This window comes from Pistacia vera, unplaced genomic scaffold (assembly GCF_008641045.1).
Source record: "Pistacia vera cultivar Batoury unplaced genomic scaffold, PisVer_v2 Contig680, whole genome shotgun sequence".
NCBI lineage: Eukaryota > Viridiplantae > Streptophyta > Magnoliopsida > Sapindales > Anacardiaceae > Pistacia > Pistacia vera.
Window position 1 is genome coordinate 1 of NW_022196535.1, and position 12,575 is coordinate 12,575.

General features: G+C 34.7%; 2 protein-coding genes across 2 annotated transcripts; one reads left to right on the forward strand and one right to left on the reverse strand.

Moving 5' to 3' along the window:
* Positions 1 to 42: 42 nt before the first annotated feature.
* On the reverse strand, positions 43 to 3,755 carry LOC116113537 (respiratory burst oxidase homolog protein A-like). The gene is made up of 13 exons (XM_031399688.1): positions 3,426 to 3,755; positions 3,073 to 3,229; positions 2,934 to 2,982; positions 2,741 to 2,860; positions 2,267 to 2,656; positions 1,797 to 2,183; positions 1,603 to 1,698; positions 1,392 to 1,507; positions 1,193 to 1,295; positions 917 to 1,099; positions 701 to 820; positions 482 to 610; positions 43 to 332 (listed from the first exon to the last, which is right to left on the reverse strand). The coding sequence occupies exons 1-13, from the start codon at positions 3,748 to 3,750 to the stop codon at positions 162 to 164; spliced, it is 2,346 nt and encodes a 781-aa protein (XP_031255548.1). The 5' UTR covers positions 3,751 to 3,755; the 3' UTR covers positions 43 to 161.
* A 3,905-nt stretch (positions 3,756 to 7,660) lies between these two features.
* Positions 7,661 to 12,142, forward strand: LOC116113536 (phosphoserine phosphatase, chloroplastic-like). The gene is made up of 8 exons (XM_031399685.1): positions 7,661 to 7,810; positions 8,329 to 8,562; positions 8,836 to 8,968; positions 9,055 to 9,162; positions 10,530 to 10,623; positions 11,150 to 11,299; positions 11,379 to 11,432; positions 11,849 to 12,142. Exons 2-8 carry the CDS (start codon positions 8,337 to 8,339, stop codon positions 11,972 to 11,974), a joined length of 891 nt encoding a protein of 296 aa, XP_031255545.1. The 5' UTR covers positions 7,661 to 7,810; positions 8,329 to 8,336; the 3' UTR covers positions 11,975 to 12,142.
* Positions 12,143 to 12,575: the final 433 nt, after the last annotated feature.

Sequence of the window (12,575 nt, forward strand, 5' to 3'; positions counted from 1 at the left end):
TGATAAAGAGAAACCTCAAGACTCACCCATGTTGATACCGGTGTTGAGAGAAACTGTTTGATATGTGTATGTAACCATATCATCTAAACCTCATCACAACTTCTCCTTTTATGTCACTTTTGGATTAAGTTTTAGGTTTTTCAAAGAGGTTAATTGAAATTTCAATATAGGAATTTTTGATATGGTGAAAAACTGAATGTTGAATTTCTTGATCCTATTAAGATGTATAAAAGAAAATTTATTGAAATCTCACCAATCCGTGCTCCTCTATGCTTTCGTGCCAATTTTGAGAAGACATTTAACCAATTTGGTCGAGCAAAATGTGTGCGTACCTGAAAGCTCCACAGATTATAATGCTTGTTTTACATAATGAAGACATCAAATTTTCTAATATTAAGGTGACTTTCCCCAGAAATGCTGTTATCAATTTTGCCATAATGAGCATTACTACTGGTAAACTATGAACTAGAACGACACTTACTGGTGTTCTGGAGACAATGTCGATTCCAGTTTTGCGATAATACAAAGCTTGAATTATACTTATCAAAGCTGACCGCACGTTGCCCTCCTGGTAAATGCTGGTTAAAAAGTTGTGTATCTCTATGACAGACTACACAAACAGCCAGAGCAAACAAAATGGTTACAATTATCACATTTTGCGGTGAAATTCACAAGGGTATCTGCTTATCTGAACATGTACCTGCTTCAGGTTTGGTTTTGATATTTCTTTCATGATATCTCTAAACCAGTCAAAGGAGCTTTGCTCTCTTGTAACCCAGTAAAGATAGGCTTTTAATGGACCCTTTTGGCTGCTACAAACCTGCATAAACTCCAACAGATACTTTGTCAAATGGCTACAATATACAGGGCAGTTTCCTTCTGACCTTTTTGATGCATACTGAAACAAGAATTTTACTTGATCAAGCTGTGTGTTCTGGAGACCATTAGCTATATCTTTGAGGATGCTAATGAAAGGTGTGGCTCCGATGCCAAGGCCGATGAGTATGACAATGTCATACTTGATGTAGTCTTGAGATGCAGCACCATATGGTCCATCAATGTAAATTTTTGGTAACTCCTTTGCTCCAGTTAAGACTGCCTGATAAAAAAAAAAAAAAAAAAATGTTGATTCTCAACTAATATGTGGGGTTCGAAAAATCGGAATGCGGTTCTTCCCTTAACCAAATTTTACCTCTTGGAAGAGACTGTATAGCTGATAACTCCAGTCTCCAAGAGCTCTGATATGTACACTTAAGTGATCGTCTGCTGGTCCAGAAGTAAGTGAAAATGGGTGCCTGAAAAAGGAAGAGAAAAGCAACAAAATTTATAAATCTAATTAGAGTTTAGACTTTATGATCATCAAAAAAAGTTTGGTTTGTCAGGTTAATTACCATTCAAAGGGTGAAATTTGCGGGCACTGAAGAAATGTATACATCCCACCCTTGTGATTGAACCCTTTTGGTTTGTTCAATTTGAGAGACAACACTTTTCCTGGATAAAAACTTACCTGGATATGCAAAGATTTTAGAATTTCGTAGTGTCAAATATGAATTTTTTTATCGGAACTCTTTCTTCTTATAATAGTTTGTAATGATAAAACACCTTCAAGACTTCAATCTCATAAAATCTTGATCTTACAGCTCGAAAAATCCGTTCCCCAGCATACAGTAAAACTGGAATCGCAATGTAAATCCACGTCTACGCAAGAAGATTTTTCCATAAAATTTTTAATCATAATCAGTATGACTCAATCAATTTGATGCTGCAAACATGGAAGTTGGCAGATGCAGGCTCACCGTTTTCTCGGTTACATTGCTGGTTAGAAACAGGAACATGGAGTGAACAATGAGCAAGGCATACACAAAAATGAAGAGGTGGTGAGAGTACCAAAATGTATTGTATCCAGTGACTTGTCTGACAGATCTTGGTAGTGAAGGTGACTGCCGGCGAGGCCATTTTGTTGCCAGTGAAAATGCAATGCTCATTAGGACAACCATAGCAATTCCTGTTGCAACCTCTGTTGTGGCCAAAATCTGGATGTATGACGGCTGATGGTACCCGAAACTCGCTGCTATAGTTTGCCGGAAAATTGAGCTGTCAGAGCCACTGATTCTTGGGAAATCACAAGCCAGATGTGTTCCCCCATGTAAAATCACACCCACTACTATTCCTCCTGCAATCAACTATACCCAAAAAAAGAGCAAACAAAATTGATGTCAATGCAAGCAAAAAACTCTTCACTAGGACAATTTACAAGCTACATTACCTTGTGGAAGTTGATGTTGTCATTAAACGGAATAACTGAGCTTATGCGACGGTTCTTGCGGAGCCAGGTGATGGAATTCCGGCAAACAGGGAGCAAAATTATAGCCATGTTGAATTTTAAGGTTTCTGCAGCTCCTTTTGCAGTGGAGAGGCAGTAACCCATGACTTGGAATGCTGTTCTGTGACTATATTGAATGAATTTCCAGGCAAAAAGTGCAACGCAAATCATCAACCAGAACAAGATTATCCATCCGCGGCGCCAGTAAGATCGAAACATGATTTCAGCTCTTGAAATTGGTTCTTGATACAAGCCATTCTGATGCTGAACATTACTAGCATAGGATGAGCCTTGTGGCATACTTAGTTCGAACAAACTTTCCAGCTGTGGTGCCTGCAAAATGGTTCATTTAATTACCTTATCAATTAATCCGCTCAGGGAAATTCATTTCATTATAATGAAGTGTAAATCCGACACCTGAAGATAGCCTTGATTATGATGATGAGTGTCAAGTGCTTCCATAACTAAACCGGCATGTTCTTCTGCTTCCTCATGAGTTACTGACAACTTATTTGCAGTAGCACTCATCAAAATTGTCTGCAAAATTTTGCCAACAGAGTTATTAGCATCAATGAAAGAAACAAACATTTTCAGGATTTGTTCAACCAACCTGCTTAATATCCACTTCTGTGATTCTTCCATCCATATTTCTATCAATCCTGAAGCATAATATTAAACTTCAATCAGAAAAGATTTAACAAAATGATTCAAATTATAAAACAAAATGGAGGTCCATGGTGATTAATTACATGTCAAAGAATAATTGTATTCTATAGTTTATAGAAGGGTCAGTCATGCGAAGCCAGTAGCGATGAAGTTCCTTCTTTGTAATATCAACTTTACACTCTCTTCTTCCTCTTAATGCCTTCAGAATTTCATTAGAAATTTCTGGTGATCTTTGTATCCCTGCAACATGAATAAAAATTACATGCTATTTAATTTACATTTATTAATAAAAAAAATTCATATTGTAATGTTTTAGATGACAAGGTGTCAAGAAAAATCAGGCTGATCTTCTTGAGGCATACGTTACATTCCCCTGGAAGACGGTGCCGCTTTTGTGCCGACAATTTAACATTCATTTCCTGACACTCTGGCTTACCTACGCAGTAACCAAAATCCGACCATTTGACCACGGGTTCAGGCACATTCCGGGTTGAAGCAAGGCGGTCGAAACGGTGTTCAACGGTGGTCCAGTCGAGCTCTGTAAAAGTGAGTCCAGTGACACCGAACCCGGCCACTGAAGAGTAGTGATCCTGATCCCCATTAGGCTCCACGTGTCTCCATGGCGGTCCCGCTGTTAGAGCCGGAGAGAAAGAGAAAGGGACACTGCAAGAGGAAGAAGTAGAAGAAAACGAAGAGGAAGTTGAAAGAGCTGAATGATCATCATCATAATGTTCTCGCTCTGCTTCCAACTCCGCATGCATTTTTTTTTCTTCAATAATGCATTTTTTCTCTGTTTGGTGATAGGTATATTATTTGTGAAGAGTATAGTTGAGTGGTTGAGTGTTCTGGAAAAAGAAAGCTTAATTAAGTAAAATGAATTTGGTTTGGTAGATAAGAAATAATAAAAGATAAGTAGCTATGGTTTTGTTAGAAACCGAGAGAGAAGGTAAAGTGAGAGCAGGTGGAAGATAGCTAGGGGGGAGTAATTCATGAAAATGTGACAAAATCTAGTCAAAACTCTTTCTTGCTCATTCGGGTAATGAGCTGTTTTTGGTTTGAATTAATGTAACTCTTTATAAATTAATTAAATTTTCTGGGTGTGCAAGCATGCGTGTCTCTGCAGATTATTCCGTGCATGGATAGTTGTTAGAAAGCTTCTGGTCCTTGTTTTATAATGAAGAAAATTGGGGTTTTGTGAGAGAAAAGGCTAGGGATACACTGCTGTTAGTTTTTAGAATAACTAATTTATTATTAATGATCTAATATCAATATATTACTTATGCCAAAATTTATCTCAAATTTCAGGGAGAACAACATTTTCCACCCAAGGTTTGGTGAAACAACCCTTTCCCACATTGCCAAGTTTCAAAATGACACTTTCCCACTCATTGTTTGTTAACTTTAACTTAAGAAGGACGTAATGGTAAATTTAAAAACAGTCAAAGGTAATTATGTCATTTTATCTCTGGAAAAAAAAAAAGAGCAAAAACCTTGAATTCAAACACTTTTACTTTCTTCGCCACCCCACCGCCCCAAAATCCTTCACCCCCACCAATTGGCCAAAATCGCAATCAGCCCAGTGCGATCCGACCGAATTGCATTTGACCAAATTCAAACCTTGATTTGGTGTTATATTGTTGTTATTTGGGATAATGGGTTGTTTTTTTTTTTGTGTATTTAATTGTTGTGGAAATTGATGGGATCGGAGAAGGGATGGTAAAAACGAAATCGCACCAGATTTGCGTTGATTTAGTAGGGTGCGATTCCAACCGATTCGCACCTAGTCGAGTGCGATTTCGGCCAATTAGTGTGAGAAGATTTCGTGCATTGATTTGTGTGAGAAGATTGTGGTGAGAAGGCTAGGTATGATTCCGACTGATTCGCATTTGGTCAGGTGCGATTAGGTCGAAATTGCACACGCCAAGTAGGAATCTACTGAAATTGTTTTGTGTGATTTCGGCCAACTATTTTTTTCTTCCTGTTTTTTAATTTTTCTTTTATTTGGATGATGTTGTTGTGTGTTGATTTGGATAAAAGTGGAGATTTTGTGTGTTGATTTGTGTGAGAAGGCTGGGTGCAATTCTGACTAATTCGTGCCGGACCTAGTGCAATTCTACCATAATCATTGGATGCGACTCCGACCGAATCGTTGGGTATGGATTTGAATTTGGATTCAAACAATAAGGGTATTTTCTTCTTTATACTGACTATATTATTTCAGTTAACAGATTTTACTAATGGATGAGTGGAAAAGCGTCGTTTTAAAACTTGGCGTGTGGGATAGTGTCGCTTCACCAAACCTTGGGTGGGAAAATTTTTTTCTCCCCAAATTTCACATCTCAACATAAATGTCATTTATATTGACACGTAAATAAAAATGATGCTACATTAAATAATATCTCAATACCATATAAGGTGACAATCATTTGAGATATGAAATTTGGAATAAGTATTATTATTCTTAATATACTCTCCCTGCATCAAGTCTTATATATCAAAGTCTTCTTCTTCTTTGAAGTTATACACAAATAATAAGGTAACTGAAATTGACATTAATTGAGCACCATTAATTTGAGAGTTTGTGATATTTTTGTTATCTTCATGTAAAACACATAAATAGATTTTAAATAATAAGTTGCCATGTGTAAATTTCTTTAAATAGTATTTAATTAATATATTAATTATTGTTTTAAGTTTTGGGAAATTGTCGATTTGAAAATAATATTTTGTGAAATTAAAAAAAAGACACAAGTTTTAAAATAACTTAAAAGGGACAGAACTTTGTTAGTAACCGTTAAATCTAACGAATAAAATTAAAAGACTTAAATATCTATATACTAATATTTACAGAAAATATATTTAAAAAAATAAAACTATAAGAAAAAGTGAAAAAAACCAGCTAAATTAAAAAATAATTTAATTAAACCAAGGAATTTAAAAAATAAAAAACCGTAAATAATAAAAAAACCAAACTAAAAAATAAGTAAAAATTGAAAGGTATAAAAAAAAAATAAATAAAAAATAAAAAAATAAAAATTAGCCACTTATGGTAGGCCACCGCCGTTGGTGACAAACTAGGTGCAAAGTAGCGGTGAAAGACTTAGGACCTTTACCTTATACCTATGCAAATTAGAGAGACAAAAGCTTGGCTAGTGAAACAAAAGTTCTAAAGGCAATGGTACACTGATTAATGCATCTATAGAGGAATTGCCCTCTGAACTATCTGTTTATGAGATGTATGGCGCGAATATATATAATAATCAGGGTATTCGGATCAATTTACGTGTATCTCAATTAATCTCCAAGATTCATTGAATACCCTATAAATCTAAAGGACTAGATAATCTATAATGTTATGGTGATAAGTAGCCTCAAGGTTTGAACCCAAGAACTCAGGAAAGTAAACAAATCTCTTTAACTGTCAGGCCATCCCTTGAGGTTGTATGCTACTATCTGACATGAGCGAAAACCAGTGGCAGATTTACTTAATGACGAGTGGGGACCATGGCCCCCACTCAAACTTTAAAAAACTTCGATGGTATAAATATTTATATTTAGTTGTATTTTACCCCCTATAAGACTTTGACATTTTGCCCTTACAAATTTTTTTTGTTTATTTTTTGCCCCCATCAAGTGAAATTCCTGGACCCGCTACTGGCGAAAACCCTAATACATTCTCCCCCCCTTCCCTTTTTCTTTTTTAATCATTACAATTTTTTTTAATTATTATTTTAATATAAGGGTATTTTTTAAACTAAAACTTTTAAGATAATATAAAATTATAAAATATTATGTACTTATCCAATACCATTTTTATCCTTACAAAATGTTAAATCTCACCATCTCTAGCATCTTTTTGTCCTTTTTAAAGTTATAATTTTGTAAAAATTTTATTTTTCTAACATTTTCCCATAAAAAGATAAAACCCATCATCATTATAGTTTGGGTTATAAATTATGATTCAATTTGGACTATGGAGGAAACGTGATGGAAAGATATTAAAAAAATAACCATTAGTGGGTACCCACGGTAAAAGAGCAAAAAAAGCTTCGCGAGCTTTTGAGTTCAAGTGTCCACAGGCACTAATAGCGATGATCACTAAAGGGTTTACTTAGTCGTCAACTTCAAGACCCTGAAAAATTAGTTGAGGGGTCCTAATAGTGGTGACCACTGAGGGGTTTACCTGGTCGTCAACTTCAAGACTTTAGAGGATTAGTTGAGATGCACACAAACTGGTTCGGACACTCTCAATCACCAAAAAATAAAAAGATATTAACAAAACAAAAAAAGAAGAAGAAAATGACATAAAATAAGTATTGCGTTATTTATAGCATTAGGGATTAATAAATTATCAAAATATATTTATTTAAAAAGAAAAAAAAATAATACTAAAAAGGGCTACTAATGATAGGGACTAGAGTTTTTTTAAATAAATTCAAACTTTATCAGAGTTTTTTACAATTAATCCAAATTATAAGGACCGTAAAAAATTACACTACTCGAGTAGTTATCTCTAACCTTACCAACCCCATGGGTATGTGTGCAAAAAAAGTAAATATTTGGTGTAATTAGTAATATTTAAATTCGCACTGCGCAAATACCATCTTCTTGGAGGCACTCTTTTAAAATTTTACTACACATACAATAAACACTCTCCATTAATATAAAGGTGGGATCTTTGCAAGTTTTCACCAAACATAGGAGAAGCTGCAACGCAAAGTAAAGCGAATCTTCAGTTGCGAGAAATAGCAGAAGCAGATCTAAGCTTACAACACCAACTACTATTTTAACATTAACAGATCTTGGCTTGCGTACGAAGTGGTAATAATCTTTTTCTTTCTTCTAAATTTTAAAATTTTTTTTTCCTTTTCGTTTCGGCTTTATGTGTAAATGGTTTGGCCGCTTTTTTGTTCTGTTGCTGTTGTTTGGTTCGTGAGAAAACGTTGGCAATAGAAATGGAATTGATTTTTCTTTCTGGGTTGTTCTTTTCAGGGCCTAGAATGACTAAAACTATCTTTTTCTTTGGTCCCATTTTCTTTTCTTTTCTATGGCTTTCTTAGCTGTCAAATAGAGGATATGTGTGTTTTTCTACATTATAGCATTTCTCATAGATTTAGAACGAGTGTGAATTATGAATGAGTCACCAAATTCATATTGCTTTTGGTTCTATTTTATATGTTTACGTTTATGTGTTAATTGTTGGTTTTGTTTTTTTTTGTTTCTGATATATAAGCTGTTGTGTTTTAGTTTATGTAGATTGTTTTTTATTGGATAGTTTGTACTCAAATCATTTGATTTTAGAAGATTTCTCATTTTCATTTTTGATTTATGGGAGGCAGATATTTTGATGGAAGGATTGGTGAATTCACGTACTACCTCAATTGGTCCTCAGTATAGGCAACAGCACTATCTTTCTGTTCCCCCGTTTTCATTGCAATTGACTAAGAATTTGAATAGAAGTCGAATTTCTTTTATGAATAATCATCCTAAATCATTCACTTCAGTTGCTGCTTCGGTTCAACCAGTAGAAGCCTCAACATTGAATCGCTTCAATAACACACTGCCTTCCCAAGGTTATCATCAGTTCCTTATGAAATATATTCTATACGTTTCAATTGTTTGATATTTTGGTTTGAGTACGAAGAAAAAGAATGGCATTCTTGTGGAATTTAACATAGTATTGTTCAAAGAATTTATAAACCCAATTGGCTCACCCAGAAGCTTAGCATTCTATATCATGTTACAGGTTTCTAGTTCCTTAAATTTAAATAAAAAAAGTGTGTTGTGGTGGTTGATATTGCAAGATTGTTTTACTTTTGTTGATGGTTGCTTTCTTAAATTTATAGAGGTTCTTGATTTGTGGAGAAAGACTGATGCGGTGTGCTTTGATGTGGATAGCACGGTATGCCTAGATGAGGGCATTGATGAACTTGCAGAATTTTGTGGAGCAGGAAAGGCTGTTGCTGAATGGACTGCAAGGTTGGGGGTTCCTTTTGTTTGTTGCAGATGATTCATGATTGATATTCTTGGGTGTTCATACTGACTTCAATTTTTTTATTTTGCAGGGCAATGGGTGGTTCTGTTCCTTTTGAGGAGGCCTTAGCTGCCAGACTTTCTTTGTTCAAACCTTCATCATCCCAAGTTCAGGATTTTGTTGAGAAGAGGCCCCCAAAGTATGTTTACTGCTGATTAACCTGGTTAATGCCATTTTTTTCTTTGTCCGTGGGTTGGAGCCCAGGTTGTGTAGGGGATGTTGTGGTGGTCAGCTTGATTAGGTTAACTAGCTTATGGTATTTTACATGGAAGTTGAAGACTTGAGCTAGAATACAAATTCCTTTAGTGCTCTAGTACCTTGTATTGCATGAAAAGATTACCATCCTGTGGCATAGAGTTGTTCCCTTCAGTTCATGCAACATAACGTATCTCTGCATTGCATTGGGATGTGTTATTCTTCTTCTTTCTTTTTTCTTTTTCCTCCACAATCACATTTTTTACTTACACTTCTATGTTGCCAAATTTGAAATTTGTTTGCTGGATTATGCGTTGCTTTATATTTGAATTCTCGAAAAGATTTCATTTGGAATTTTATGCATCAGAGGACCCTTTTCTTTTTCCTGTTACAGGATATATTCCTGATAACATTTAATTCCTTTTTAATAATTAATGGCTAGGTACTAAGAATGCTGATGTGGAAATTTTTCATATTTTGTTTTAATTATCAAGATCTTTCTGTGAGGCTGATCTTTATACTGATTCTTGTTAGAATAGCTGATGCCAGCGAATTTGTTTCATTTTAATACCTTGGTCTGCTTAATTAACTATATCACAATCATTTTTAAAAAAAGTTTTCCTTCAGCTGTTATTTCAACTAATGCCATTCTTTTTACAACCAGGCACCATCACTTTACTTCTTTTTCAGCAAGGCCCTTGTTATTTCAAGATTTAATGTGTGAAGCCGATATTTTTAGATGACCTAACTAGTGTAGCTTATGTTACTATCTTTCTTCTTTTAGATTGGCCCCACTTTTTCATTCTGTTGTTACATAATAAAATAAGTATTATCAGTAAATTTATCATGTAACTAGTTATTACGATCCTCAACTAAGGTATTATGTGGTGGCGTTGCTGAAGTTTTTTAAGTAAAAGTTTTCAGTTTCAGCCATTCTTCCTTAATTTCCTTTATAGTGGGCAATAGTCATTTACTACGTCATTCAAACCCTATGTCTCGCAGTTTAAGAGGGTAAGGGCTGATTTTATGACTAGTTTTGCTTAATAATACTGTCTCAACATTCTTTGAATCATGAATACTTTTAAAAAGGAGGAACTAGGAAATAGATGAGGCATTCTAGAATGTTTATCATCCACCAACTTATCATGCTATTTGGTTATTCTTTACTTTGATGATACATGATTTTGTGATTCTTGTTACAACTATTTATTTTCTTGTGTTCTTTCCTTTTTCTCTTTTTGGCAACAAAAAGAATGATAGTATTTTCATGAGTGTTAAATAATGCTATTTATTTTCTTTTTCAATGTTTAGACTTTCTCCTGGCATAGACGAGTTGGTCAAGAAGCTGAAGGCTAATAACATCAATGTTTATCTGATCTCTGGAGGGTTCCGTCAAATGATCAATGTAAGCAACTGATAATAGGTTTCTGTTGAACATTCATCAGGATTTTCATTTGTTCTGCACTTAGCTGTTTCTAAACAACTTTTATTCAAAAACGAAGTTAGAGAAAATGGTTGTAGTAATTGTTAATACTGGATAATGGGTCTTTAAAACTTGAAATTACTCTTGTCAAATATAATTAGATATTGTATTGGCAAAGTCTTAATGAAGATAGTGTAATCCAGGCAACATGCTAAAGATTTTCAAGTCTGGAATGTCTAAATTTGAGAAAACTGCTTTTTAAAATTTTGAGATCTTGAATTGCAATCTTCTAAAGTTGGGATGGTAAAGAAACACATGCCGTGTTTTGTATAGGTGGAACTCTTATATAGCATATACATTCTATGTTGACAAGGGACATAAATTAGACAGCACTGCTGTCATTGCAATTTTCTTTTTTACTTTTTGCTCAATTTGTGTCTGAGCTTTCAGCACCTGACTAATTGAGGACTTATTGCATAGATTCTTAATTGAGTATTTTCCTTTGAAGCCTGTTGCATCAGTACTTGGGATTCCACCTGAAAATATTTTCGCTAATCAACTGCTGTTCAAGAGTTCTGGAGAATTTCTGGGTTTTGACGCCAACGAGCCTACTTCAAGGAGTGGTGGAAAAGCCGTTGCAGTGCAACAAATAAGGAAGGTCAGTCTCATAGCTGTGTTGTTTATGTCTGGTTGCTGAATTTGTTGCTAGCAAAGTTAATAATATTTGGTTGTTTCAGGCTTATGGATACCAGGCACTAGTCATGATTGGAGATGGTGCTACTGATCTTGAGGTTAGCAAATTCATCTGAACTTCTTAAAAGTGAACTTAAAATTGTTGGGGATGTTGCTATCAGAGTTGATAGTTATATTGGTTTCTTTCTCTCTTTTATTTCTTTTCACTCACACTATGGATTGATTTTTGGGTCAATGTTTCTGAAATTATGGCTTAAATGGACCACTTTGGTGTGTTGAAAAAGCAGAAACAGAGCCTACAAAATTACAATGATCAATTGCTGTCTGTCCACATAGTTGGCGAAAATTGTGATGATAAATTGCTGTATGTTACCGTAGTTGAATTTTTTTATTAACTTTTTTTCAAGCCGGAGTGTGTGAAACAAAGAACTACAATTTTCATAGTACTATTTTCTGCATACTTTAGCATGGAGTTCCCTCCCTTTCTAATTTTCATGTTCTTTTTTATATTTAGGCTCGTCAACCGGGAGGTGCTGACATATTTATTTGTTATGCCGGTGTACAACTTCGTGAGGCCGTGGCTGCAAAAGCTGATTGGCTGGTGTTCAACTTCAAAGATTTGATAAATTCCTTGAACTAGCTTTGTCTTCTCTGAAATCATGTTAACTATATACTGTATAATCTTTATTATAAGGCCATAGCAGCTCCTGCGTTATTAACTAGTATTCTTTCTGTTGTCGCGGCGTTGGGAAAACCATGTAAAAACTGAAATTGAAATATGAATGAAGAGTGTGCAATTGCTATTCTATTTGTCCTGTAAATACAAAATGAATACTTCTTATCTTCTCTGGTCAAGTTTCCTTTTTCTTTGGCGGAGTTACCAATTATATGCTAATACTTGTGATAATATGAAGAACACTAAAATATTTTGATTCTTAGAATAAGTTCTCATATAATTTCAAATGATAGTTTAAATTCTCAGCAGAAATAATTTACAGTAGTATAAATGAATATTATCACTATCTATGTATCAATTTCATTAAAAATCCGAGCAGTTTCTTCCTTCCCCATCAATTCAACTTTAGTAACTTGTACAGCAAGCAATATCTTGAACTCTTCCTTCCCTTCACTTTTTGCCACTGTTTCTGCAACGATTTCTGTCATCTCGGCCCTCACGAACTCACCAACATCAGGATCAAGATTCAAACTGGAGACCATGTTTTTAATGTAAACAGTTCTTG

Bases quoted from the DNA above. Each gene is read 5' to 3' on its own strand.
- LOC116113536 (XM_031399685.1), top strand. From the start codon at position 8,337: ATGGAAGGATTGGTGAATTCACGTACTACCTCAATTGGTCCTCAGTAT. The intron at 8,563-8,835 runs GTTATCATCAGT...TTAAATTTATAG, and splicing joins TAACACACTGCCTTCCCAAG to AGGTTCTTGATTTGTGGAGA. The intron at 9,163-10,529 runs GTATGTTTACTG...TTCAATGTTTAG, and splicing joins GTTGAGAAGAGGCCCCCAAA to ACTTTCTCCTGGCATAGACG.
- LOC116113537 (XM_031399688.1), bottom strand. From the start codon at position 3,750: ATGCATGCGGAGTTGGAAGCAGAGCGAGAACATTATGATGATGATCAT. The intron at 1,100-1,192 runs GTAAAATTTGGT...TTTTTTTATCAG, and splicing joins TATACAGTCTCTTCCAAGAG to GCAGTCTTAACTGGAGCAAA. The intron at 821-916 runs GTAAAATTCTTG...GAGTTTATGCAG, and splicing joins AGAACACACAGCTTGATCAA to GTTTGTAGCAGCCAAAAGGG.